Genomic DNA, 27160 nt, shown 5'->3' on the forward strand with positions numbered 1-27160 from the left:
AAATAATCGAAAGTAAACACGTCATTTTAAAGGATGAAAAAATGTTACATAATTTTGAAGCGAGAACACGGAATCAAAACTCATTCACGGCATGAATTAAAAAGACAGAACCAGTCACGTTTAAAATGTCAGTCAAATTTATTTAAACACCAAAAAACAAAATTTAACGGCAGTGGAAGATAACGGACATTAAAAGTCAAAATGATTACGTCATTCCTGATACATAATCCTTTTTTTTCCCTCTCTTGTACGTCTTATTGCTTTTTGCTCTTGCTTCTTTTGTCCAGGAAGGCAACCAGCTCTTGAACGCACTTGCTCTTATGAAGCGCCGGGGCACACAGTCTTTTGCCAGCTTTGGATATAAAACTACAAGAAAAAGAAGAAAAATGACAGAAGAATGTATTAAGATAAGATAAGATAAGATATCCTTTATTTGTCCCACAATGGGGAAATTTACAGCCTCCAGCAGCAAGAATGTATGTAGAAAGAAGAAGAGAGAAAAAAAAAAAGATTAAGATATAATAATTAGAATAATGACATTTCACTCACTCCACATATAACAAAAAAATAAAAAATAAAGCTTCTACTGAATAGAAGAGCCCATTTTATTTGGTGGAAAACACCCAAGCTTTAGTTTAATAATAATATAACGCACAAATATTTTCATGACTTTTTTTTATAATTAAAAGAAAATTAAAAAATATATATAAAGCAAATATGTTTTTTATAAATGACAAAAATATTTGCAGATAATATAAAAAAAATGATGAGAATATTTAAAAAGCTAAAGAAATACCGCATTTAAAAAAAAGAACTTACACGGTGGCACTGTGTCGGCATCCCTTGCCGGCTTCCTGGTGGTAATAGCCGACCACGATTTGGCGAGGGAAGCACTTGGTGCTGGTGTCCAGACAGCAGCTTATCAGCTTCTCACCTGCCCGAAGGAAAACAAAAAACAAAAAAAGGAGGCACGTCAGAAACGGGAGGACAAAGGTGGTCGGTCACCCGCAGGGCTTACCCGCTGCTGGCTGACGGCAGACCAGTGCCAGGAGGAGCAGAAGAGCGACAACCACAACTTGAGGCTTCATCCTTGACTCTTGTTTGCAGGTGTGATGCTGCGTGCCGCTCCGCGGGACGCATTTATACAGCAGGTGCTCAGTGGAAAGTGAAAGTCGCATTCCTCATCACAAACCGGGGGAACGGAAACATGTGGGCCTCCATCTCACTTCCTTGCCAAAAAGTCTTCTCCTCCAGGATATTCCCTCGCCCTGAGGGCTCCGTTGCCTCACTGGAGACATATTTCAGGTCACAGAGTTGAGTTGGATGCCCGTTTCACTTTGCAATATTTCTAGACCCACAAAAAAAAAAAAAAAATAGTCTCAAGAAGCAGCCGAGCCTGAAAAGAGATCGGAAGTCTGCCGTTTTGATCTGGAGCGGGGTCAATTTGCGCATTTCACTGAGCAACGTGAAATCAGGTTTCAAGATGGTCAATCACCAGTAGAGCCACAAAAACGCCGAGCCATGACATCAAAGACACCCGAATGCTGCCATTTCCATTCGATGTGGGCTCCACTTCTACGTGGGTCTGCACACTTGGGCACATCTCACTCTTTTATTTTTACTTCTCCCATGCGAAAGGTTTTGCAGTGCTCGATCTCTCTTTTTGCCCACAAAAAAAACTGGAATCGGAGAGGTATCGACTTTTCACAGCTGCTGCACGTTTGTGCTTGCCTGCCACCCAGATAACGATCATTACGCAAATCAAGAAGAAAAAAGAAGAAAGTCTTGCCAAGTCTGCTGAAACCGCTCAATAAATCCGTCAGGAGCAAGGCGGTGATGATGAAGGACAAAGTCTGATTTCATGGTTTGCTTTGGCAATCATGTGATTTTCACTCTCTCCCTTACTTTCACTTCGGAGTAAACCAAGCACACACACACACACAGAAAACAAACAAAAAAAGCAATTGAGGAAGAAAAAAAACGTAATACCAAGATTAAAAAATACAACTTGCGAAAAACAATTTCTCTATATGCGCTAGGCAGCCATCTGGAAAAACAAAATATGGTCTAATCTCTGGAAATTAAGTCAGAATGTCACCAAAAAAAAAGCTTCTTTTTGAAAACAAGAAATGAAACGTGGAAATGTGGGTTTTTTTGTTGTTGTTTTTGGTTTAGCTAAGTTGTTTTTTTTAAGCATTTTCAATTTTTTAATAGAACTTCTTTTCCCAAGCGAATATATCCTTTCTTCCTCATTGACAAAAATAACTAAAAGAAAGGTAAAGGTTATCTTTGATTTTTTTTTCTACCGCCAAAATCGACCATTTTTGGTGCGGAAAAAAAATTGGTGACTTTTGGCTCAAACAAGAATATCTTAAATCTCTATCTGTCAAAGTACAAAATACATTGCAACTTTTTTAAATGCTAAAAATCTTAAAACCAAATACAGTACACGTTATCAAGCGTGTCAGTATTTGACCTGATGGGACTTTTTGTTTTTAAAAAAAAACGTTTTTTCCTTAAAATATCCATAAAATATTTGAGAAAAGAATCTTTAAGAATGTTTAAGAATACCTTTATTAGTCTCGCAATGGCGAAATTCCAGATTCACAGCAGCAAATTTATGAAAGGAAGAAGTAGAACAACAAAAAAAATTGAAAAAATTTTTTTTTAAATGAAACATACTTTTCTGTTTGTCAAAAACAAAAACAAAAAATACTGACAAGGTTGATTAATGTCACATTTAAGACTCTGAGAGGAAATGTTTTGGGTTCAATGGAAAAATCCACTGGAAAAGCGCCCTGAGGAGACTTCAGTCATTATCAGCAACAACATGAAGAGTCATGCGCTGCTCCCACTTTCAAAAAAAAAAACAAATATATAAATAATGACCAATTTCTCTTTCATTTCATATCAATGTTTTGTTCTTCTGTGAAAATCAGCATCTCTTCTTCCCGTTGTGCTTGTTGACAACGATCCCAAAGAAAGCCTCGCGTGCAAAAAACGCCGTGTCGCAGCCAGTGGGAGGATTCCTGGAAGTGTCCAGATTTCAGGGAAAACAGTATCTCCTTGTATCTTTCCTCAAATCTACGAGAAATTTGGGGCGGCACAGCAGGAGCCCCCCCCCCCCCCAAAAAAATCTGACTGATTGTCATGAAATTTGTTGGACATAACAGGAGCCACCAAAAATAAAAAAAATTAATCTGCACTCTCAGCCGTGTCAAGCGATTTCACTGATTGTCCACAAATTTGGTGGACATAACAGGACCCACCAAAAAATAAATAAACTCTTCACTCTCAGCCGCAGCGATACCGGTTTCACTGATCGACATAAAATTTGGGGGCTCGCGTCAGTCATAACATGACACATGAAAAAGTCTCGAGGACTCCGGTTGAGAACTGAGCGGAGGGTCGGCCATTTTGATTTTGAATTCCACAGCTTGCACGGTTAGAAAGTTAGACAAAAAAATAATAAAAAATCCGCCTGGGAACCGGTTTCACCGATCGACAGGATATTTGGCGGGCATGTCAGTCCTAAGGGGGGGCCAAAAAAAAATATATATATATATATCAAGAATTCAACCAGAATTTGGCCATTGTGCTTTGAAGTGTGTAGCGCAACTTAAAACATGATGTGGCTATTAGCCTAATATTTACATAACACAAAAAAATAGAGGGCAGGTGGGGGGCATTTTAGCGTAACCCGCTGAAAAGTGCTGACAAACATTTTGAACGGGAATGTAAATATTTTATTACAGCGTCCTGTCCAAATGTTTGTTCCGGGTAGGAGAAGCCAAGTTTACGCGTTTTCATCCAAATTTACGTCAAAGTTGAGGTTTACAAACGAGGAATACTTTTGCTAGGTAACTAACATGACGTTACAAACTCACTGTGCATATCAAAAGTCTGCACGTCTTTGTTCAAATGGTAGCTTTTTGTGATATTGTGATTGTGATTCATTGATCCGCAAATCTACAGGAAGTGGCTGGCCAACAAAACATGGAAGTGAACACATCCAAAACTGTAGTGATGGTCGTGGACTTCAGGACTTCCTTCGCCACGGCTGTCCCTCACATTCCCGGGTCTCGCTGGACCTGAAGCGGGAGACCAACATCAAGTCCGTCCCGAAAAAGGCCAAGCAGAGGATATGCTTGGCTGGTACTTCCCCAGGCTGTTGAGGAAACGTGGCCTGCCGCAGGAGCTGTTGAGACAATTAAGTCATTGAATCAGTCCCGTGTTGATCCATCGCGGTCTGGTTCGGTGCTGCTGCCACAACAAAAATAGGATCAAATCCGACTGCAGAGCTGAAGAATACTGTGGTACTCTCTCACCCACTATCGTGGTGCAAGAACTAAGGCCAAATTGTATAAGACAGCTATGTCCAAAGTCCGGCCCGGGGGCCAAATCCGGCCCGCGGTCGAATTTCATCCGGCCCTCGGCCCCTGTCATAAAATCAGTGCCGTCTGGCCCGCAGGTTGGGCGCAATGGAACACGTGTTGCATTGACTGAGGTCTCGTAGACTGGTGAGTGATGTTTCATAGAGTACTGCTTCCCTCTAGTGGCTAAATGAGTAATAGCATTCACTAAATGAGTAATAGCATTTAGACACTAGAGGGCATCACTCACGAGTTAACAAGACATCACTCCGTGTTTATATTGACTGATATGTCATATTTCAAATGATTTTTGCAGTTGTGGATATGTGTATCGCTTGTTCATTTCCCTGTTGTTCGAGTCAAAGGTTTTGTGACTATTGAAAAGTCATGGTGATACATTTTATGTTTCAAATCAATCAATTTGCACTCAGGAGACTTCTGTTTAAGAAAAAGTCAAGTGAATAAGCAGTTGCATGTGATATACCTGTTTCAAATGAACCAAAAGAAATTCTTAAGATTGTTGAAATTAAAATAAAAATGGAAATGTGAAACAGACTGGCTTACTAAAATTTGTTGAACAATATTGTTGTTCAATGTAAAGAATGTCAGCCAAGGTCGGCCCCCCGACATTTTACCACATAAAATCTGCCCCCCTTGGCAAAAAGTTTGGACACCCCTGGTCCTCACCTTCTCAAAATAAAACAATTCTGCCTTCGCAACTGGATGGTTCCTCCTCAAAACACAAACAAACATCCATCCCTCCAATATTGATTGTCAAACAATCGCGAAGAGGGGCCCCAACCGCGAGTATGCGGGGGTCCACTTGATTTCCTCGGGTTCGGGATCTGGTGGATTGGCTCAAATGGACACTTGGCCGTCTTGACTCACAATAGTGCAAAGGCGCCCTCTTGTGGTCACCCGTGAACGTCATTATTTACCGTGGCTTGTCTTCTTCCTTCCCACCAGCAGGTGTCAGCTGCGCTCCTCGGCCTGTCGTCCCAGGCTGGCTGCTCGCTCACTCAGTCTGTGCTCGGCTCTGCTGGAGGGATGCTCGCCGACCGGATGGGGCCACCGGGAGCTCCGCGCTAAGCTGTGCTTTTTTTTTGTTGTTGTTGTGTGGATGTTACGCGAGGAAAAAATGGCCACCGGCCGGCGGTGAAGCATCGGCAGCGGCGGTCCGAGGCGTCCCGTGTAACCTTATGGATGTACGTGGAGGCCGCCCGCCCGGAGCTAATCGACGCGCCGACGCACGCCTCCCCTCCCATTCCGGGCCAAGTGTTTTACTGTGACCGCGACTTGGCCGGTGAGTACTGCGTGCTAAACGGAGGCTTAGCCGGGAAGCTAAGTGCTTAGCGGACGAGTTAGCCTCAATGAGCGCTGTGCATCTCGGCGACTTCCCCACACCCAATGTCGGCCTAAATGGACCTTGTCCCTCGTCGACTTTACATTTTCCTTCAACCGTTCATGTTGTGATATCTACGAGTTTATTTTTCATGTCGGGGGGTGACAATTTCATGTGTCGCTGGAGATGCTAGCGGGAATCAGCTGGTGGCTAACAAACGCACCGTTTGATAATTGGGATTGCCGCCTCCGGAGCCGCCTCGGGCGGGGAGGCGTTTTGGGCTTTGGCGGTGCCCGAATCGTCGCGACTACGGAGGCGGTCGAGCGAGCAGCCAGCCGGTGCGCAGTGACGCCTCTTTGATTTACCAGACAAACATAACTGGGGTGGCGGGGGGGGGGGGGGGCGAGTGGGGGAGGGGTGATACGCTCACGGAACCGGATTGCTGGCTCGGTTCGGTTCGAGTGTGACGTTCTAGAGGCAATGACTGGCATTTTAGTCCGGTTACGTCGGGCCCCGTTGCGGTTTCATCGCGGTGGGGCGCGCTGCGGGATTTCTCGGCGGCGACGAGCCCCGGCCCGGTGGAAAAATGTGCGCGGAGTGGATTCGCACGAATGCGTTACGTGTGTAACGGACACGGCGGGATTGTTACGTGTCGTAATGGAAACACATGTGTGACGTGCACACGGTCATCTATGTGTGACATTCATGTGATTGGTTACATGTAATGGTAGAAACGTTTTATTGGTCACCTGTGCGAGGTCCAATCACATTCCTATGAGCGTTACCAACGCGCGAGTGAGCTGTTACAAGCGTAACAGAAGCACGTGATTGTCTGATTGAGACGCCTGATGTATATTGTGATAAGAAACACAGGTAGGGGCATATCGCCAACATACGAAGCTCGACTTGCGACAGAACGTTCGTAACAGAAACGTGATTGTTTCCATGTATGTTAGCAACATGTTACACGTGTAACGTGCATGTTAGCGCTTACATGGTATTAAAAACACATGGTGCGTCACGTGTGTGAAACCTACGTGTATGTTGTATTACACGCATTGTTAGACATGATCTTACTTTTTAGCATAAGCATGTGATTAGCGTGTCATAGTAACATGTGTTACATGTGGGCTGGAAACATGGTGGGGCGTACTTTGCAAACGTGGACCGTTACATTCGTACAGTCTGATGCTCTACGTGTGTAACAAAACCACTTTTTTTTGACATGCGTATTAGAAACGCATACGAGTGTTCTAAAAACGTCCCGTGTGCATCGGCAACCTTTCGTAGAAACGCGTGTCGGCTCCACAATGCAAAAATCGTCACAGATTAAGCTTGTTCAAGTTTACCGTAGTTGGAACTCAAGTTTAATATATGCTCTCATGTTTCCGTCGACACGTTTGCGGCCGATACAATCTTCCCTCGCGCGCGTATGTGAGTGAACTGCTGCTTGTTGTGCTCCTCGAGAAGAGGCGTCCGTGAAAGCGTGAGAGGAAGAAAAAAAATTAATTAGTTCCCGGGGGAACTCGGTGTCCCGCTCGTCACCGGAGCAGAAAAAGAAAAGAAGCAAAATATGTGTTGCAATGTGCAACGAGTTGTGTTCGTAATCTTATTTCGTGGCGGTTGGAATCAGTTTCGATGACAATTCAGATCTGCATGTTGAAAATGTTTAGATGGCGAGCCGGCCATTGGGATTTTCCGGAAAATCGCCGAGTGCCGAGTGCGACAGTGGCTGGGAATCACTGCGATATGCGTTGAGTTTGTCTTTGCTGGGATTGAGATTTCATCTCCAATCACAAGAAAGCGGCCTCGGGTGCTTTGTAACTGGTTTCTCTGGAGTTCCGTGCTTTTTTTTTTTTTTAATCATCATGACTATTCAACATGAGAGCGCTAGCGAGATCAGGAACGCAAGGTGAGCGCCAAGGTTGGTCTGACCTCATTTCCTCTCTCGGTTGTTCAGCACTCGGTTTAGGGAGCGGGTGTGGCCCAGGCTTCAAACGGGCCTGACGGGCGGGCGGCGCCCGACTTACATGACGGGGGAGGCCAATGCAGCCGCAACAAAAGGGGAGAGGCTGCTGCGAGGCTCCTCAGGAGGGGCAGCCGATGCACATAAGGATCCGAGTCAAAGTCTGGAACTGCACCGACGGTCTTAATTACCGTTTAATTACATTTTTTTATACTAATGTGACGTTGACTGGATTGCAGTCACCGGACACATGAAACAACGCAAACGACACGCTGGTCAAGAAACGCAAGCCACTACACAGAAGTAAACATTCCGTATCGTTTAGTTTAGTCTGGATTGAGTAGGCTTGCTCCAGGCTATCACCATGGCAACGGACACCAGGAAAGTCTCAACGACGCGAGTTAATGGTCTCCTGTAGGGGTCAGCGACCTTTTGAAAGCTGAGAGATACTTCTTGGCTGCTGATTAGTGCACGGCGTACTGGTTTTGATACGCACGTCTGAAATGGCGCCTTTGCTCAAATTCCCTTGAATCACCGATTATTATTAATATTATTATTCATTCATTCATTCATTCATCTTCCTAACCGCTTGATCCTCACTAGGGTCGTGGGGGGTGCTGGAGCGTATCCCAGCTGTCTCCGGGCAGTAGGCGGGTGACACCCCGAATTTATAATTTTTTAAAAATTCTTATTATTATTATTTTTAAAATTATTATTATTTTTAAAATTATTATTATTATTTTTAAAATTATTATTATTTTTAAAATTATTATTATTATTTTTAAAATTATTATTATTTTTAAAAAAAATTATTATTATTATTTTAAAAATTATTATTATTTTTAAAATTATTATTATTATTTTTAAAATTATTATTATTTTTTAAAAATTATTATTATTATTTTAAAAATTATTATAACTGCCGCAGCAGCGTTCACTCAATACGGCGATTGACGGGTTCACCAGTTTACAACCAGCCAGCTCTGCACTCTGATTCGCTGATGCCCAAGTCGCTCACCATAGCCAGGGCCCGCCTTTTAAAGACACACACACACACAATACAACACACAAAAGTCACAGATACGACAGTAGAACGTGAGGATAGCAACTCAGAGTGGAGACAAATAATGCATGCTGTCATGATGCAAAATCAATCTTTAATCCAATGATTTGGGGGGGCTGAGGGGGGGGGCGGTGCTGATTCTGATGTTCGGCAAAATGGGTTTGGGCCTTACTGCTTACAATAATAAAGATATGAATCATAGGGATAACGTTTGACACTACTTTGTACTTTTTAGGATTTATTTAACTTTACAACAGAGAGAAAAAACAGCAACAATCATGTTTTTGTTTTTGTTGTTGTTTTTTTTTTACTTATGAGAGGGTATGTATGAATGTCATCATCTTTGTCCGGTGTTCTAACGTGTAAAAAAGAAAAAACAATCGGCTGTGGCAAATTGCTATGGCGATTTCAAAAACACTTGGACTCGTTTTAGCTCTTAAAAGTGACCATCACCGTTTTTTTTGGGGGGGGGGGGTACTTTGTGGATAACTGCACTTCAAGTGCTCCACCCCCTTGTTTTGCCACCTACAGTAAATGGCCCATTCCTCCGGGCGCACTGGCGACTTGCCTCCAACCGTTCTTATTCCAAAGCCGCCAGCGTGCAGGAAGGGATCAGCTGAACTGGTCCCTGCAGGCCACACACACACACACACACACACGCACGCAGTAGGCTAGCTGGCAAACAAAGCCACTGGCACTGCCATGCTTCTCCACTTCTCACACGGCTGCGAGGGGAAGGCATGACACCGCCGTCACCGAAAGCTCTTCTCGTCGAAAAGACATCGCAGAAGGAAGCAACGGAACGGAAGTGAAGCCTCTTTAAAGGGAAAAAAAAAAAATTGTCCACGTGTGGAGATGCTGGCCGGGCACCGAGAGAACAGCAGGTAGGGCGGCCTTAAAAAAAAAACAACCCCCCCCCCCCACCCCAACAGGCTGTCTCCGCGGTGACCAAGGTGTTTACTGTGATTGCGGCGCGGGTCCGCCGTGGATTTTGTTTTTAATCGGCTCGCTTCTCCCGTTTGGACTCCGGCGCATTGGTCCGACATTAGCATGGGCGCAGCGAGATGGTCTGCTTGAGCACTCCGGCAGTCACAAACCATTACGCTGATGATGATGATGAGGTGCACCGTCTCTGTAGCGAGGAGCAACCACCGGTCACTGTGTTTCCTAGACGGCCTCGTATTGTGCTTGTGGTGGAGAGGACAGTCACGGCTATAAAATGGTGGCAACAAATGGCCGCCCGTTTTGTCGAGGTCCAAGCTAGTAGCAGATGCTCCCTCCATCAAAGTGGAAATAAGCTATTTTTATTTTTTAAAAAAATTAAAACGGTATTACTATAACGCTGTCTTCAAACAGAGTCTCCAATTTCTCAGTTTGAAGAATGCAGAATACGCAACTTGCCAAGGAAGGGTCGGGTTGCCGCTGAAAAGTTTCAAGTTGAGTTTGAAAATCTCATCAAGGCCGAGGCATATCTTGCCCAGCAAACTTTTAATCTGGACGAGACTGGACTTGTGTGGAGTCAGAAAATGGATGGCGGGATGTTGCGTCATACCGTAGCGTAGGGTTGCAGAGAGAGTCCATAGTTGCAGCCATTAGAGTTTATTAGTTCGAGGTGTAAAATAATGTCATATATAATTGTCACGATGAAAGAGAGAGAGAGAGAGATTACTTGAATTTTTATGTTACAATGTTAATGTTTATATTAAAATTGGTCAAAATAAAACGTACAAAATGTTTGTGTTTTTCTCAACTTTGAACGGATTAAAATGTATTACCTTGACTATAATGGGAAACATGGCTTTGGTTTTTGAACAAATCGGTTTTCGAACAGCTTTCTGGAACGGATTATGGTCGAAAACCGAGAAATGAATCTCGGGTATTTCCGGTTTATCCGTCCTTGGCTTAAGCTAGCTGATAAGAACAACTCCTGAGTGTTCCGTGCCTTCTCGGTTTATCCGTAGTGTCTGGCAGAATGGTCAATTAGCTGCTACCGAGGAGGTTTCACAAGCTAACAGGGACGTAGGAAGAATGCTAATTGAGAAATAGCTAACGACGTTAGCCTGGCTAGTGAGGCAGGTAAGATTGCAAACTAGCTGGGCTAACATTAGCTTATTTCCACTAGCAAGGCAGCGGAGTGGCTACTCTATTTCCAGAGAACTAAATACTCTTACTGCTGAAAGGCATTTTGATTTTGTTTTCGAAAATGTCAACGATTTTTACGTTTCTGCACTTTTTCTGTGAGCTCTCCCCTTTAACACCGCCATCTTCCCCGCCTCTGTTAATACAAACTCCGAGGCTTCCAGGTCGACTGCCTCTGTGCCAGACACGTAAAAAAAAGTATCGCGGGCCGACCTACAGTAACTTCTTCAGAATGTTTGGAATGGTTCTCAGTCAGATTTTGGATTGTTTTGCGCCAAAGTCAGCGTGCGGGGCCACGTGACGTTCGTACGCGGCGTGTTCATGAATTTCAGGTTAGCCTTTTATCAAGCCGGAGCTCCCCCGGAGCGTCCACGTTCTCCCGCCATTACGTCACAATTTCGCTCACTCTCGCGCCCCTTTGAAGACTTTTCCGGGACATTGCCTTCATCTTGCTCACAAGTCGCCGCTAACTCGGCGGGAGACGCTCATCGCACTTGACGTCCACTTTTGAACAGCGTCGGGAGGCTCGCCGAGGAGTTTGCGTTCCGCGGGCGCATTCCGCTGACTTGTTTTGATTGCTGCGGAACTTTTAACAGGACCAAGATCAAAAGTCGTTTGTCCACAACTATCTTGAATTTACAAAATTCATGTCAAGCTAGCAAGAGCAGCGATAGATAGATAGGAACGGGCCGCTAGCTAGTGTGAAAATAAAATCTGTCCAAATATTACTTAAGGCTTTTATTTTGAAGTTGTTGCTGGCGGTGCGTAGTGGCGTAGCGCCTCACCTGACCAACGTCAACATGACGTCATCCCCAAACCATGTCCAGTCGCTAACTAAGAACGCTAAAAAAAAAACTCAAGTTGATTACAGTACACTGACGACGTATTATACAGCGCCGGTTGCCGGCGTTAGCCGCTAGTGGTTAGCGGCTATCGGCTTAGCGTGTCCCCCTCGCAAGAACCATTGGACTCCTTTTCGAAGGCCGTCGAATAGGCCAAAAGGACTCCCGCACACTTTGCTGCTGACAACCTGACGCAGTTTCAGTTCCCACTGAGCAATTTTTTAACACGTTAGGTTTACTCCAATCTTTTAGTTCTACGAGGTTCTGATGTCGCTTAATTTAAAATCTCACTTTGTCATCTTTCTAGAATAGAAAGTAGGTTTTGCTGCTCTTTTGCGTGCTGCTCTGCACGGTTTAAAATCAGGGGAAACAAATGTTAGAAACAAATGTTAACAAAAAAATCACTTGCTGGGTCACGACTAAGTGACATTTGTTATTTTATTTTGCGTATTCGTAATTGTTCTTTAACCAAGCAAAATACAAGCTAATGTGTGTGTGTGTTTGTGTGTGTGTGTGTGTGTGTGTTTATTATTTATTTGACCAAATACTCAAAAAGAGCTTTGTCCATATATTATCATTCACCTAGCGTTGATTGCGTAGCTTTGGCTTAGCTTTTTTTTTTAGCTTTAGCTTTAGCTTTTTCTGGATCGCTTAGTCCACCTGCCTTCACGCGGCGAGCTTTGGCCACACGTTTGTATTTATCCGCCGGGCTTTATGCGCATGGCTTCACTCGTTTAGCTTCGCCCGCATGGCTTAATAAAAAAATTAAAAAAAGTATTTTAGTGTTTTAGTACTTTTGTGCATTGATTTCTGTGCATAGCTTTCGCTCTCTCTCTCCTCTTCTTGATCGTCCACGCGCGGCGTCTTGCGTAACATTTGTTCGGCCCGCCGCGCGGTCCCGGCCCCGTTGCCCGGTGTTGTTGACGCTCGTGTCGTTTATTTATGGGCAAACGTCTGCGTCTGCATGTACACGTTTGTTTGTTATTGGACGCGTCGCTTGAAACATCTCGCACGGCGCCGTTCGCGAGGGATTTTCTTTTGGCCGAATCAGGGTCTATTATTAACATGCCACCAGGTGCCGTGACGCCAGTCTGTCCCTCTTGCGCCATGTTCTTCCCCCGCCGTGACTCAGGAAGCATCATGCCGATTTTTTTTAACACCCCCCCCCCCGGTTGTCATAATTTCTTTTTCAGACATTTTGTGTTGAGCCGGCAGCCTTTGCAACTTTCTCTTTTGGCTTCTGTCACGCTAACTGCTCAGCTGCTCGGCTTTTTTGTGGGTGTAACATTGCCGGATCTGAATATGAGATCCAAGTCAAGAGTTCTCGAGCTCTTTGATGGGTCAGTCATTCCCATCCTAAAGTTCACTTGCTGTCCCTTTTTATCAATTTGAGGAACTGAGGACCACAATAGCAGCAGATTTTGTTTTTTTTTTCACATCCTCTTTCAAGCGTTTCCTGTTCCTGATCCACTGCGGACGCAAGCATTAAAGGAGCCACGCGTGGACGCCGTTCTGTTGGTTTAATGGGTTGCGCCCCACCTGGGATTTCACAAAGGCAGACAAACACAAACGACCCCGTTTGGTTGCTTTCCGTTCACATATACGCTCAAATGTGCAAAAACCTCCCCCCCCCCGCCCTAAATTTTCATGACCATTTTTTGCGTAGCCTTCCGAAAGCTAGCGCGAGTCTTAAACGGGCGTCTTGCGTTTGCCTTCAGGGCGAGCTTCGTCCTGAGCAAGCCTCTGAAGATGAACATGGTGAAGAGAATCATGGGGCGGCCGCGTCAGGAGGAGTGCAGCCCCCAGGACAACGCCCTGGGCCTGATGCACCTGCGCCGCCTCTTCTCCGAACTCTGCCATCCTCCCCGACACATGACCCAGAAGGAGCAAGAGGAGAAGCTCTACATGATGTTGCCCGTCTTCAACAGGGTACGTGAAGCCCCAACCGATGCCCAGGGCTGGTTAAGGTTAGCCAGTTAGCAGCCAGCCGCTAACCTGAGCTGCTTTTATTTGCTGACACCCACGTCACTCACCGGGCCGGTACCCAGCGTTTTAAAGCCATGCGCGCTCAAAAGTCACTGATAATTCTCTACCGTGTTCAACGTGAGGATGGAGACCCCAAGTGTGGACTATAATTTTAATACGTGCACCTCACGAGCTTGAGAAATTACTTTTTTGTTGTTGTTTTATATTATAAAATTATTTTTCTAATCGAGTCAAATAATTGTATTGATTTATTCCCCATAGTCTTTTATCTTCCTTTTGCAGTCTTCCTCTAAGCTGTGTTGCTTACAATATTTGATGTTGGATGATTTTTTTTTTGGGTGGGGGGGGCGCAGCTCCAGATCCTATTTGTGGCACAGTGCCGTCTGTGCATTCTGGTGGTTTCTACAAATTTGCTATGATAGTATTTATTCATTCATTCATCTTCCAAGCCGCTTGATCCTCACTAGGGTCGCGGGGGGTGCTGGAGCCTATCCCAGCTGTCTTCGGGCAGTGGGCGGGGGACACCCTGAATCGGTTGCCAGCCAATCGCAGGGCACACAGAAACGAACAACCATTTGCACTCACACTCACACTCACACCTAGGGACAATTTAGAGTGTTCAATCAGCCTGCCATGCATATTTTTGGAATGTGGGAGGAAACCGGAGCACCCGGAGAAAACCCACGCAGGCCCGGGGAGAACATGCAAACTCCACACAGGGAGGCCGGAGCTGGAATCTAACCCGGTACCTCTGCACTGTGAAGCCGACGTGCTAACCACTGGACTACCGGGCCGCTGATAGTATTTATTTAATTATTATTTATGTTATTTTTTTTACGTGTGTCCGCTCTCAGGTGTTCGGCAACGCGGCGCCCAGCAGCATGATGGAGAAGTTCGCCGACCTGCTGCAGTTCACCACGCAGGTGTCCCGTCTTATGGTGACCGAGATCAGACGCAGGGCCTCCAACAAATCCACTGGTCAGTGCGTCGTAGTTTGGTCGCCCGCCAATCGCAGGGCATGTATAGACAAACAAGCATTCATGTTTAAAGCTAAGGACAACTTACTGACGCAAAAAAAGTGAGCGGCATTTTGGCTAATATTGAACAATTAATCAAAAAAGAGGTTTGAATCGGTTTATTGCCACTCCCAGTTGAACTTGCGTCAACTAAAACGGAGCAGCACACGTGGAAAGACGGTATAGTACTCACAGTCATATATTCTTTATCCTCTGAAAAAAAAGTAAAATTATAATTTATTGAGTCACTCGAGTAGTGTTGACTGTGCCATTGTATTATACTGCCCCTAGTGGCCAAGGCAGGCACACCTGAAGGACTGCACGTATTCTATGAGACATTGCCGAATAACCAAAAAGAAGTTTCCCCTCATTTTTATTTTATTTATTATTTTTTTATAAAAATATAAAAATATTTTTTAGATATAAAATGTGCTGTTTGAAAATCCACAAAACAGTCCGACACATTAGCAAGCTGTAATCCCGTTTCATTTGATATAAAACCGCTCAACCCAGGAGCCGAAAGGCCCCTTGTTTCACACGTCACATTTCGCAGGATGATTTTTCAGCTTTTCCTCCACTGAGATGTCCTCCTCCACGCATTAAAATGCACTCGCTCGTGTTTGTGCGCACAGAGGCGGCTAGCCGAGCCATCGTTCAATTCCTGGAGGTGAACCAGAGCGAGGAGGCCAGTCGCGGCTGGATGCTGCTCACCACCATCAACCTGTTGGCCTCCTCGGGGCAGGTGAGCGCAACGCCACCTTCGACAAGGCCGAGAGCGCCACAAAGACGGCTCGGGACAAACGGGGCACGTTTCAAAAGAAAACCTTGCCGGCTGCTGGTCATTCATCAGATGCTAAGCTAACGTTTGCGCTTTGTTGTGTCACAACAATGTGCTTGTGTGTGCGCGCTGCAGCGCTAGCGCGTCCGCTAAGACAGATGGCTCCGTGTTTCAAAGAACAACGACAATCTTTTTCTCCAGTCACTCTCGGACTCTGTGTGTGTGCGTGTGTGTGTGTGCGTGTGTGTGTGTGTGTGTGTGTAAAACCAACAAAGCAGTCTGTCAGTCTCTGGCCTGCATTCAGGCTGTTGTCACTGCCTCCTTCCTTCCTCACTCATGACCAAGCGACATTTTATTCCGTCAGTCCGTCCTTTGTAACGCGAGTGCGTGCGTGCGTGCGTGCGTGCGTGCGCTCCCCCACGTGTTGCTTTTTTTCTTTTCAGAAAACGGTGGACTGCATGACCACCATGTCTGTGCCGTCCACCCTGGTCAAATGTCTCTACCTGTTCTTCGACCTCCCGCACATGGCGGAGGCCCCGGTGGGCCCCGCCCCGCCCCCACCGCCCCCGCCTCCGCCCACCTCCCCACCACCCTCCCAGGACAAGACGTCGGGCCCTGGCCAACCTCCCACGGAGCTGCCGCTGGCCGATCGCAGGGCGCTGCTGCAGAAAGTCTTTGTCCAGGTACAAGAGCTGAGTTTTTCAAGACGGGTTCAGGCTTCAAATGAGGATTTCCCACTCGGATTAGGGTTTCCGGACGGCGCTTTGATTTTGTGCGTTTTTCAGATCCTGGTGAAATTGTGCACCTTTGTGTCTCCGGCGGAGGAGTTGGCCCAGAAGGACGACCTGCACCTGCTGTTCAGCGCCATCACGTCCTGGTGCCCGCCCCACAACCTGCCCTGGAGGAGGAGCGCCGGAGACGTGCTTACCACCATCTCGCGACACGGACTCAGCGTCAACGTGGTCAAATACATACACGGTAGGCGTGGCCCTTTCTTAATGGTGGAGGGGGGGGGGGGGAAATCACGTATATAATTTCACAATGAATCAACGCGATGATTGATTGTTTCGAAGCCCGAGCACACTGGCACGGCTTCCCTCTTCTTTGGCAGCCCCTTTAGACCGCACCCGAATGAAATTGCTCCCTCTTGTGTCCATAGAGAAGAAATGCCTGTCCACCTGCGTGCAAAACATGCAGCAGTCTGACGATCTCTCCCCGCTGGAGATCGTGGAGATGTTTGCCGGCCTCTCCTGCTTCCTCAAGGACTCCAGCGACGTGTCGCAGACGCTGCTGGACGACTTCCGCATGTGTCAGGGTTACAACTTCCTGTGCAACCTCATGCTCAGGTATCCGTACTGTGGATGGGATTTTGCTGCGGAAATGGGGGGGGGGGGGGGAATAATAATTTGGAGACATTTATGCCACATTAGGGGAAATTAGCAATAGGTGAATTTTTTTTTCTGCAGAACATGGATACGTTAGCCCTTCTGCGGCACGATAAATTAGCATTAAGCTAGCAGAGCTGACCTGATTGAATTCAAAATGGTTCCATCCATCCATCCATCCATCCATCATCTACCGCTTATCCGGGGCCGGGTCGCGGGGGCAACAGCTTTAGCAGGGAAGCCCAGACTTCCCTCTCCCTAGCTACTTCTTCCAGCTCTCCCCGGGGGATCCCGAGTCGTTCCCAGGCAAGCTGGGTGACATAGTCTCTCCAGCGCGTCCTGGGTCTTCCTCGGGGTCTCCTCCCGGTGGGACATGACCGGAACACCTCACCGGGGAGGCGCTCAGGAGGCATCCGAATCAGATGCCCAAGCCACCTCAAAATGGTTCGGTTTCCTTTAAATATTGCCGCCGTCGGCGTTATCTTGATTGACCAAACATTGCGCTGTTCATATCATACTTGCTATCATTGACTGATGCAAACCAGCATGGGCGGAGTTTCACAAACAAGAGGCGGAGTTTCACAAACAATGTTTGTTGTGTGTTAAATCTTTAATTGTGCTTACATCATCTTCCTCAACCCTTAGAGTCATTAGTTATGCAGTACAAAAACAAAAAATCATGCACTGACTGACTGGCTGGCCTTGAGTATGCACACACACACACACACACGCCATCGTCGCAATCCTGAGCTGACATCATATTGCGCGGTTCCCGCAGAGTGACAAAAGAGGCGGAGTTTCACAACACTTCTCAAGTGTTTTTCAAGGGTACGTTTTTGTTGTCGTGGGGGTGACACCAGGCTGGAGCAGGCCAAAGAGGACGAGTCCAGGGACGCCCTGAAGGATCTGGTCAACCTGGTGACGTGTCTGACCACCTACGGCGTGACGGAGCTCAAACCCGCCGGCCTGACCACCGGAGCGCCCTTCTTGCTGCCGGGATTCGTCCTCCCGCAGCCTTCTGGAAAAGGTAAAGGTGAGGCTCTGGAGCCACGGCAGAGTTTCAAATTGGCGTTTGCAACGTGCGGTAGGGTTTCAGTTTAGCATTTGAAGATCGTTCCAAGCAGTTTGGCGAGCGCAGGCAGATTGCTTCTTTGTTGTTGTTATGTCGCGCGCAGGCCAAACGGTGCGCAACATCCAGGCCTTCTCGGTGCTGCAAAACGCCTTCCTCCAAGCCAAGAGCGGGCGTCTGGCCTGCGCCCTGCTGGACGCGGTGGGCAGCGTCTACGCCGCCGACCCGGCCAACTACTTCATCCTGGAGTCGCAGCACACGCTGTCGCAGTTCGCCGAGCGCGTGGCCCGCCTGCCCGAGGAGGCGCAGGCCAAATACTTCCGGCTGCTGGACTTTGTGGTCTTCAGCCTCAACTACGTGCCGTGCAAGGAGCTGTTCAGCGTCAGCGTGCTGCTCAAGGCCAGCGCCTCGCACGCCTGCAGCGTGACGGCCGTGCGCGCCCTCCTGAGGATGGCCCGCCACGACCCCGTCTTTGCCGACGTGCTGAGGGAGGTGGGCCTGCTGGAGGTGCTGGTCAACCTGCTGCACAAGTACGCCGCCCTCCTCAAGGAACCCGCCGCCCAGCAACAGCAGCAGCACCACAACGACCAGGGTGAGCGCAAATCCGGCTGCGTTTTACACGGCGCTCTCTTGGTCCTTGTCTCTTTGGGCAAAAATGCTCGTTCGTTATCGTCACATTTTAGTTGTTCCAATTCCTGATCGTTTCGATCTAGTTTTACTCGACGAAAAGTCCAAAAGGTTGTCTCGTTTGAGTGCATTTTCGTTAAAAACAGTCAATATTTGCAGATTGCTTCGGGGGTGGGATCAAATCAATAAGACTCAGACAAAGCTGCTTTTCCACTTGTACATGTGTCGCTAATAAGATAAATCATTCGCTTTGCAGGCCTTTTTTACTTGGTCCTCACTGTGCCACAATTACAGGAATTTGTGTGTGTGTGTGTGTTTTGTGTGTGTGTGTGTGTGTGTGTGTTTGCGCAGCCGAGTGTAAAAACAACTCGGTGGCCGAGGAGCAGAAACAGCTGGCCTGGTTGGTGATGGAGACGCTCACCGTGTTACTGCAGGGTTCACACACCATGAACACCAACGCAGGTGACACATTATTATTATTATTTTTTTTTGTTTAGGGAGGGGTTCAGGGGGTTAAAAAGAACTGTTTTGGGGGTCACCGTACTTAAGTTTATTGACCAAAATAGAGAGTCCTCATCAAGACCTTTAACTCATTCAGTACCAGCCAATTCTGGACCAAGTCTGAAAAGACGTTTAAAAACGTCTTTGGGAGTGACTGAGTTCATTTGAAATGTTTTCTCTTTTCACAGTCAACTTTTAACTTTCCGCTCATGCAGCCTTGTTCAGGGAATTTGGGGGCGCGCGGTGCGTGCACAACATCGTGAAGTACCGGCAGTGTCGCGAGCACGCGCTGCTCATCATCCAGCAGCTGGTGCTGTCGCCCAGCGGCGACGACGACATGGGAACGCTCTTGGGACTCATGCACTCGGCGCCGCCCGCCGAACTGCAGCTCAAGGCCGACATACTCAGGGTAAGCCATCCAAGCTTCCGTTTGACACCCGCAACCTGAGTTTGAAGCCCTAACCGTGGCTTGAAAGCCACATTTTAAACCTCAAGTCGAAATCGAAACTCCACTTTGAAACCTTAATTAGGTTTGAAACCCTACCCGTGGCTTGAAACCCTACTTTGAAACACTAACCCAGGCTTAAAACCCTAACCCTGGCTTGGGATCCTACCGTGGCTTGAAACCCTACTTTGAAACACTAACCCAGGTTTGCAACCCTACCCGTGGCTTGAAACCCTACTTTGAAACACTAACCCAGGCTTAAAACCCTAACCCTGGCTTGGGATCCTACCGTGGCTTGAAACCCTACTTTGAAACACTAACCCAGGTTTGCAACCCTACCCGTGGCTTGAAACCCTACTTTGAAACACTAACCCAGGCTTGAAACCCTAACCCTGGCTTGGGATCCTACCGTGGCTTGAAACCCTACTTTGAAACACTAACCCAGGCTTGAAACCCTAACCCTGGCTTGGGATCCTACCGTGGCTTGAAACCCTACTTTGAAACACTAACCCAGGTTTAAAACCCTACCCGTGGCTTGAAACCCTACTTTGAAACACTAACCCAGGCTTAAAACCCTAACCCTGGCTTGGGTTAGCGAAACCCAAACCCTATGTCATTGAAAACCCCAATTCTCACTTGAAACCCCACTTTGGAACCATAACCCAGGCTTGAAACACGATTTTAAAACCCCACTCCGTGCTTGAAACCAGACGTTAAAACCCTTGCCGGGGTTCGAAAGCCTTCTGAACCTGTAAGCCAGGCTTTGAAGCCCGAAAGCTGACTTGGAACCCTACCCTGAAACCTAAACCCCTACCCTAGGCTCACAACCCTACATTGAACCCCCCACCCTCAGCCGCCGCTCCGATACATGCTAAGATGCTGCCCGTTTTTTTCACCCGCAGGCCCTGCTGTCGGTGCTGCGCGAGAGCCACCGCACGCGGACGGTCTTCCGCAAGGTGGGCGGCTTCGTATACGTGACGTCGCTGCTGGTGGCCATGGAGCGCTCCCTGTGTCCGGCCCAAGCGCCGCTCGCCTCCCGGCACCTCGCCAACCACCAGAACCAGAGCCAGTCCCCCATCCGGAACCAGAACCAAGTGTTCGAGCTACTGCACACCGTCTTCTGCACGCTCACCGCCGCCATGCGTTACGAGCCCGCCAACTCGCACTTCTTCCGCACCGAGATCCAGTACGAGAAACTGGCCGACGCCGTCAGGTACTTTGGCCTGGAAAACTCTTGCGACCCACGCTTGGTGTTTTGCTTTGGCGAAATACCAAACCAAACCCCCCGCCCGCCTCCTTTTCTGACGCCGGCCCCCCTCCGCCAGGCTGCTGGGCTGTTTCTCCGACAACAAGAAGCTGGGCCCCACCGCCGTCTTCCCGTCCAACTCGGAGCCCTTCCAGAGGCTTCTGGAGGAGGAGGCGCCCCCCGGTGGCGACGGCGTGTGTCCCACCCTCAGACACTGCGCCAAGCTCTTCATCTTCCTGTACAAAATGGCCACAGACTCCTTTGACAGGTACGCCAGCGGCGAGGCTTCCTTGCTCGTCGTCTTTTCTCCTGCGCCCCGCTAACTTTTCTTCTTTCCTCTTCTTCTTCCTCTTCTAACCCCGCGTATCCATGTCCGCCCGTCAGTCGCGCCGAGCACGTTCCCCCGTGCCTGACTCACGAGACTTCGCTGCCCTCGCCTTGGGGCACGCCCGCTCTCGCCCGCAAGAGGTAGTAGCTAGCTGCTTGGCTCTCTGCTGCTTTTTTTTTTCCCGCCCTCACCTTTCCTTCTCACCCCTTTTCACACACCCTCAGCCACCAAGCCTTATGCACACAATTCGGACCTGAGCGGTTTCCCGACTAAATGGGAAGTTTGAGCGCTTGAAACCAAAGTCAAGTCAAGTCAACAGTATTTATAGAGCAAAGTGAATAAGAAGAGAGTGAAATGCGATTATACATTTTTAAGAAACTAGAACGGTGTTCCTTGCAAGTGCATACCCGACTAGTTTGCTGTCCTACAGCTTGAAATCGATGTATGACAGGAAGAGGGAGATGAAGAAGTAAGAAAGTTGGTTGTAAATGTTGGAAATAAATTTCAGACCTGACTGATTGCTCAATTGATTTGGAGGGAAATGATCAGTTTTTTAAAAATTGTTGGTAAATAATTCCAAACCCGACCAGTTGACCTGCCTAGACGGGTCGCCAACTAGCGTGATATCAACCTAAACATGAAGGCAGTGAGGTTTGATGATTTTTTTTTTTGTTTAGATGAGTGTGCCCCCTAGCGAGTGATGTTTGATGACAACTTTTGAGCAAAACAAACAACCCCCACCCCCCCCCAAAAAAAGAGGAAATAAACGCAAGCCGACTTGCCCTGTTCCTCGTCAGCAGGCACGGCTACCACGGTTCATCGGGCCCCCCGGCGCCGGTCAAGCTTCTGACAGAGCCGAAACTGCACGCCTCCAACCCCGTCCATACGGCCTCGTCCTCGGGGGGCGACATGGTGGTCATCCACCCGGGTGCCGTGCTGGCCATGGTGGACCTGCTGCCCTCTGTCTGCTCCGAAAGCCAGCCTGAGGTGAGGGCGCTGCGGTCGCTGATGGATGAATATCGCTGGACATCTTGGAAATGTTGCGGATTCAATGTACCCGACGGGTTGGCCGCCTAAACGGGTTGCCAAAGAGCGTGCTCTGTGGCAGTAATACGGAAAGCGATGTCAATTAAGTGGAATGAGGTTGGCAGGTCTTGTGTGCCATGTGAGCAGAATGACCTCATACTAGACTCGTTTTTCGCCTAAACGGGCTTTTCAATACCTCAACGTGAACGGAAAGATATTTGATGACATTTGATGACCTGTCAATGTTGGAATTTATACAATGCGCCGTCGAGACGGGATCTCGCATAGCTTGAAACCGCAGCGGATCAAAAGGCAGTGATATCTCTTGGAAATAAATGCACACCCGACTAGTTTTCCGCCTCGATGGGCGGGAGGCCGGAAGGTAGCCCAGTAGCTCTCGTAAGGAGAAGGGAGTGCGTAACCCGGCGAGATTGGCCGCCTCCACCGACTTTTCTCGCTCGCGTACATCTTGAGCTCATGCCCGACGAGTGACGCCTCGACGGGATGTCGCATAGCTTGAAACCCCAGCGGATCAAAAGGGCAGTGATATCTCTTGGAAATAAATGCACCCGACTAGTTTTCCGCCTCGATGGGCGGGAGGCCGGAAGCTAGCTAGCCCAATAGCTCTCGTAAGGTGAAGGGAGTGCGTAACCCGGCGAGATTGGCCGCCTCCACCGACTTTCCTCGCTCGCGTATATCTTGAGCTCATGCCCGACGAGTGACGCCGGTTCCTTGTTCCCGGCAGCACGCATTGGACCTCCAGCTGGCGGTGGCCAACATCCTTCAGCTGCTGGTGAACAGCGAGCGCAACCAACAGGTGCTATGCGAGGCGTCTCTGCCGCAGCGCTTGCTGCAGCGCTGCAGCCAGGCGCTGGGCGACGAGGACCACCCGCTGCACCCGCCGCTGCAGCGCACGTTCGAGAGGCTGGCCTCGCAGGCGCTGCAGCCCCTGGCGCTCAGGTACGCGCATGCATCGCCACGCCTAGCTTATTCCACCATCTTTTGTTATGTGCGTGCTACTCCACCGAAACGCCGATGCTGACTTTTTATTGTGTGTGTGTGTGTGTGTGTGTTTTGGGCAGGGAGTTCCTGCGCCTGGGCAACCCGCTCAACTGCGGCGCCTGGGACAAGAAGCTGCTCAAGCAGTACCGCGTACACAAGCCCAGCTCGCTCAGCTACGACGGCGACGCGCGAGGTGAGACGCCCGCCCGCACGCACGCCGGTTGAAGTGGGCACCCTACCGCCCGCGTTTAAGTCAAAGGCAGACGCTAACGCTAACAGCTGTCGACGTGGCTCATTACGGAGGCAGCGCGTCTTAATGAGTTTGCGCAAGACGCTAATTTGCCGCCGCTGAGCGGAGATTAAAAATGGTGCTAATTAGCACTCACGCGCACAGGCGGGGTTGCAGCTTGTGGCGCCAGACTGCATCCGGAAGGTGGCATAGAAATGACTGAAAAAAAAAACAATGATGTTCATAAAAAAACTGACCAATATGGATTGTTTGTGGCCAATTTTGATATTTGGCAATAGCGCTAAATGATTTTTGGACTGATGATAAAAATGGTCCCGTCATGTTTATAACAAATAAAGACATGATCAACGGTTTTACAATATTTTGTTCTATACCCTACAACAGAGCAATTTATAACTTTTTTTGTTATTAATTATTTTTTTGGCAAAAATTTTTTGGTGGCGTTGGTATTTGTTTGAATGTTTGTCTTAGATTTTAATGTGTGTATGAGGGGGTGTCAATAAGTAGAGTCTATTAATTATTAATTATATAGTATTATATAGTTATATAATACTTATTATAATTATTATATTATAATTATTGTAATTATAACTATATATTATATAGTATATTATATAATAATTAATTAGATTCTATAAAATTTATTAATTGATTGTATAAAATATGCCAGCTAATGCTGGCCGCTCAATTAATCAGTCAGTGAATAAGATTACCTTTTTCTTTTCTTTTTTTTTTCTCAAAATTGAATCACTGACACATTTTTTTTTTAATTTTTGTCTTTTTTTTTTTTTACCCAAAACAGGCAGCATGACGACGTCGCTGGAGGGCTTCGGCGCCGACAGCGTGTTCGCCACGCCGGCCGAGGACGGCGACCAGTACCGCATCAGCCGCAGCCTGGTGCGCTCGGCCGAGGCCAGCGCCGTGCCGCTCACCCGCGTCAAGTGTCTCGTCTCCATGACGACGCCGCACGACATCCGCCTGCACGGCTCCGCCGACACACCCGCTTACGTCGAGTTCGACGCCTCACTCGAGGGATTCGGGTACGTACGCGCGCCGCACCTCGTTAGCACCGGAAGCTCGCGTAAAGCACGTTTTTGTTTGTTTTTTCTTTATCTTTTTTTTTTTTATTTTGCTGCCGTGCGCGGATGCGTCAGTGTTTTCATAGCCACCGAATGCAAGATAACGTTTAGGAGCAGCACCGGGGGACACGGCGGCGCTGGCCCACTTTCTGCGCAGCGGCAGCGTACGCACACAAAGCCCTCCCCGCTCTCCCATCTGGCAGCATGAAATATTGATGCTAATAGCGCGAGCGCCGCTTTTCTTTTTTTTCCTCTTGTCGTTCCAGTTGCTCGACTGACTCCTTTCCACTTGTGTGTGTGCCTCGTGCAGGTGTTTGTTCCTGCCCAGCCTGGCTCCCCACAACGCGCCCGGCAACAACAGCAACTCGTCATGCGTCGGCGACGGCGACGTCATCAGCGGCATGGGGACAGGTACTGCCCGGCGCGCCTTGATGACATCACTGGCCCGGCCACCGCAATACACACCTTTCAGCCGCTCCTTCATCCCCTTACGTGGTCCCGACATCACCTCTTGCTTTTTTCTTACCCTAATTCAAGGGCGGCCCGGTAGTCCAGTGGTTAGCACGTGGGCTTCACAGTGCAGAGGTACCGGGTTCGATTCCAGCTCCGGCCTCCCTGTGTGGAGTTTGCATGTTCTCCCCGGGCCTGCGTGGGTTTTCTCCGGGTGCTCCGGTTTCCTCCCACATTCCAAAAACATGCGTGGCAGGCTGATTGAACACTCTAAATTGTCCCTAGGTGTGAGTGTGACCGTGGATGGTTGTTCGTTTCTGTGTGCCCTGCGATTGGCTGGCAACCGATTCAGGGTGTCCCCCGCCTACTGCCGGAAGACAGCTGGGATAGGCTCCAGCACCCCCCGCGACCCTAGTGAGGATCAAGCGGCTCGGAAGATGAATGAATGAATTTACCCTAATTCTCGCAAAAACAAAAAACGAGTACCTGGGATTGAATGCGAGGATTCTGAAAAGACGTCGGAATACGTCTTTGGGAGTGAATGAGTTCTGAGTGTGCAGCTTTGGCGGAGTGCTGACGATAAGCTTTGTCGTTTGCGCGTCTGCCTTCAGGTGAGCGTCTGTTCCCCCCGCCGTCGGGCCTGAGCTACTCCAGCTGGTTCTGCGTGGAGCGCTTCAGCGCACCGCCGCAGAACCACCCGGTGCGCCTGCTGACGGTGGTGCGGCGGGCCACGTCGTCGGAGCAGCACTACGTGTGCCTGGCCGTGGTGCTGTCGACCAAAGATCGCTCGCTCACCGTCTCCACCAAGGAGGAGCTGCTGCAGACCTATTGTGAGGCCTTCGCTCGATCGTTTCGACATTTTTTTGGTTGATTTCGTTCCACGTCAGGGATGTAATGGAAGAGGTATTCATTTTAAATTGTCCCCCCCCCAGCGGACGAGTCGAGCGAAGAAGCGTCCTTCTACGAGATCCTTCCCTGCTGCGCCCGCTTCCGCTGCAGCGAGCTGATCGACGAGGGCCAGTGGCACCACCTGGTGTTGGTCATGAGCAAGGGCATGTTGAAAAACAGCATGGCCTCGCTCTACCTGGACGGGCAGCTCGTCAACACCGTGAAGGTAAGCGCCCCCAAAGAGTTTTTGTTGGTCGGCCGGCGTGGACAGGATGTGTCTTTTGTTGTCTCCCGGACAAACGGCGAGACTCCGCCTCCTGTCGGGACAAAGTGATAAGAGCAACATGCTGACAACCCGTTTTTTTTATGCCATGGTCATGGAAAATTCCATCCTGTTCATTTTTGCGCCGCATTTGTGCTTTTTTTAAAAAAAGTTTTTTTGCGAGTGCCATCAAGAAGGAAGCACGTGCTGAAATCCTGCTTTTTACGCCTACAGAAAGTTCCGTTGCGAATGATTACCGATTTCGAGATAATCTCGGCGGTTGTCTTGCAGCTCCACTACGTGCACAGCGTGCCGGGGGGCTCGGGCTCAGCCAACCCCCCCGTGTCCAGCACCGTTTACGGCTACGTGGGCACGCCGCCCGCTCAGCGCCAGCTATCGGGCCTGGTGTGGCGTCTTGGGCCGTGCCACTTCCTGGAGGAGGCGCTGCCCGCCGCTAGCGTGGCCGCCATCTTCGAGTTGGGCCCCACCAACGTGGGCAGCCTGCAGGCCGTCTACCTGCCCTGTGAGTGCCCTTCCCAACCCCCCGCCTTCAGGTTAGCCCCCCTTTTTCCCTTGACGGTCTCTCACGGCCCCCGCGTATAGGTAAGGAGTCCAAGGCGGAGGTGGCGCCGCCCGCCCCGGTGGCGCTGGTGCCCGAGGAGAAGGTGTCATTCAGCCTATTTGCTGTCTCCGTTTCCACGCTGACCGTGGCCAAGATCAGGAAGGTCTACAACAAGCTGGACAGCAAGGCCATCGCTAAGCAGGTGACGCTCGCTACTCGCCAGCAAACGGCCTTTCCGATTTATAGGCTACTCGTCTACAATGGCGTAGCACTTCTGGCGCTTCTTCTTCCTTCCTGTAGCTGGCCGTGTCCTCGCACGAAAACGCCACGCCGGTCAAGCTGATCCACAACGCGGCCGGCCACCTCAACGGACCCGCACGCACCATCGGCGCCGCTGTCATTGGCTATTTGGGTAAGGCCAACCGAGCTCATGAAACGCGCGACGCTAACAAAGCTAATGACGCAAACGGCGCTAATGAAGCTAACAGGCTTTTTTTTTAAGCTGACAAGCTTTTGGTTGTGGTAACTTTATTAT

At 48.7% G+C, this 27160-nt stretch overlaps 2 protein-coding genes across 7 annotated transcripts in view; one reads left to right on the forward strand and one right to left on the reverse strand.

Annotated features, from left to right (window-relative positions):
* Window positions 1–241: 241 nt before the first annotated feature.
* LOC127602777 (C-C motif chemokine 19-like) lies at window positions 242–1176 on the reverse strand. The gene is made up of 3 exons (XM_052069124.1): window positions 1019–1176; window positions 820–934; window positions 242–366 (listed from the first exon to the last, which is right to left on the reverse strand). Exons 1-3 carry the CDS (start codon window positions 1086–1088, stop codon window positions 255–257), a joined length of 297 nt encoding a protein of 98 aa, XP_051925084.1. The 5' UTR covers window positions 1089–1176; the 3' UTR covers window positions 242–254.
* A 4194-nt stretch (window positions 1177–5370) lies between these two features.
* wdfy3 (WD repeat and FYVE domain containing 3) overlaps window positions 5371–27160 on the forward strand; it is a 42695-nt gene continuing 20905 nt past the window's right edge. For 2 of the 6 annotated variants that reach the window (XM_052068879.1, XM_052068881.1), the window contains exons 1-24: window positions 9451–9628; window positions 13444–13654; window positions 14566–14689; window positions 15360–15469; window positions 15949–16188; window positions 16291–16483; window positions 16665–16851; window positions 17751–17917; window positions 18066–18551; window positions 18938–19048; window positions 19303–19496; window positions 20435–20745; window positions 20858–21046; window positions 21163–21246; window positions 21904–22093; window positions 22878–23092; window positions 23215–23327; window positions 24187–24424; window positions 24774–24874; window positions 25525–25743; window positions 25846–26027; window positions 26355–26586; window positions 26667–26827; window positions 26926–27037. In XM_052068879.1, coding sequence (XP_051924839.1) covers window positions 9600–9628; window positions 13444–13654; window positions 14566–14689; window positions 15360–15469; window positions 15949–16188; window positions 16291–16483; window positions 16665–16851; window positions 17751–17917; window positions 18066–18551; window positions 18938–19048; window positions 19303–19496; window positions 20435–20745; window positions 20858–21046; window positions 21163–21246; window positions 21904–22093; window positions 22878–23092; window positions 23215–23327; window positions 24187–24424; window positions 24774–24874; window positions 25525–25743; window positions 25846–26027; window positions 26355–26586; window positions 26667–26827; window positions 26926–27037 — 4399 coding nt within the window. In that variant the 5' untranslated portion in view covers window positions 9451–9599. Of the gene's footprint in view, window positions 5677–9450; window positions 9629–13443; window positions 13655–14565; window positions 14690–15359; window positions 15470–15948; window positions 16189–16290; window positions 16484–16664; window positions 16852–17750; window positions 17918–18065; window positions 18552–18937; window positions 19049–19302; window positions 19497–20434; window positions 20746–20857; window positions 21047–21162; window positions 21247–21903; window positions 22094–22877; window positions 23093–23214; window positions 23328–24186; window positions 24425–24773; window positions 24875–25524; window positions 25744–25845; window positions 26028–26354; window positions 26587–26666; window positions 26828–26925; window positions 27038–27160 lie in introns of those variants that run through there. The other 4 variants (XM_052068882.1, XM_052068880.1, XM_052068883.1 and 1 more) reach the window with 4 other exon arrangements.

The sequence above is a fragment of the Hippocampus zosterae genome, chromosome 6 (genome assembly GCF_025434085.1).
Source record: "Hippocampus zosterae strain Florida chromosome 6, ASM2543408v3, whole genome shotgun sequence".
NCBI lineage: Eukaryota > Metazoa > Chordata > Actinopteri > Syngnathiformes > Syngnathidae > Hippocampus > Hippocampus zosterae.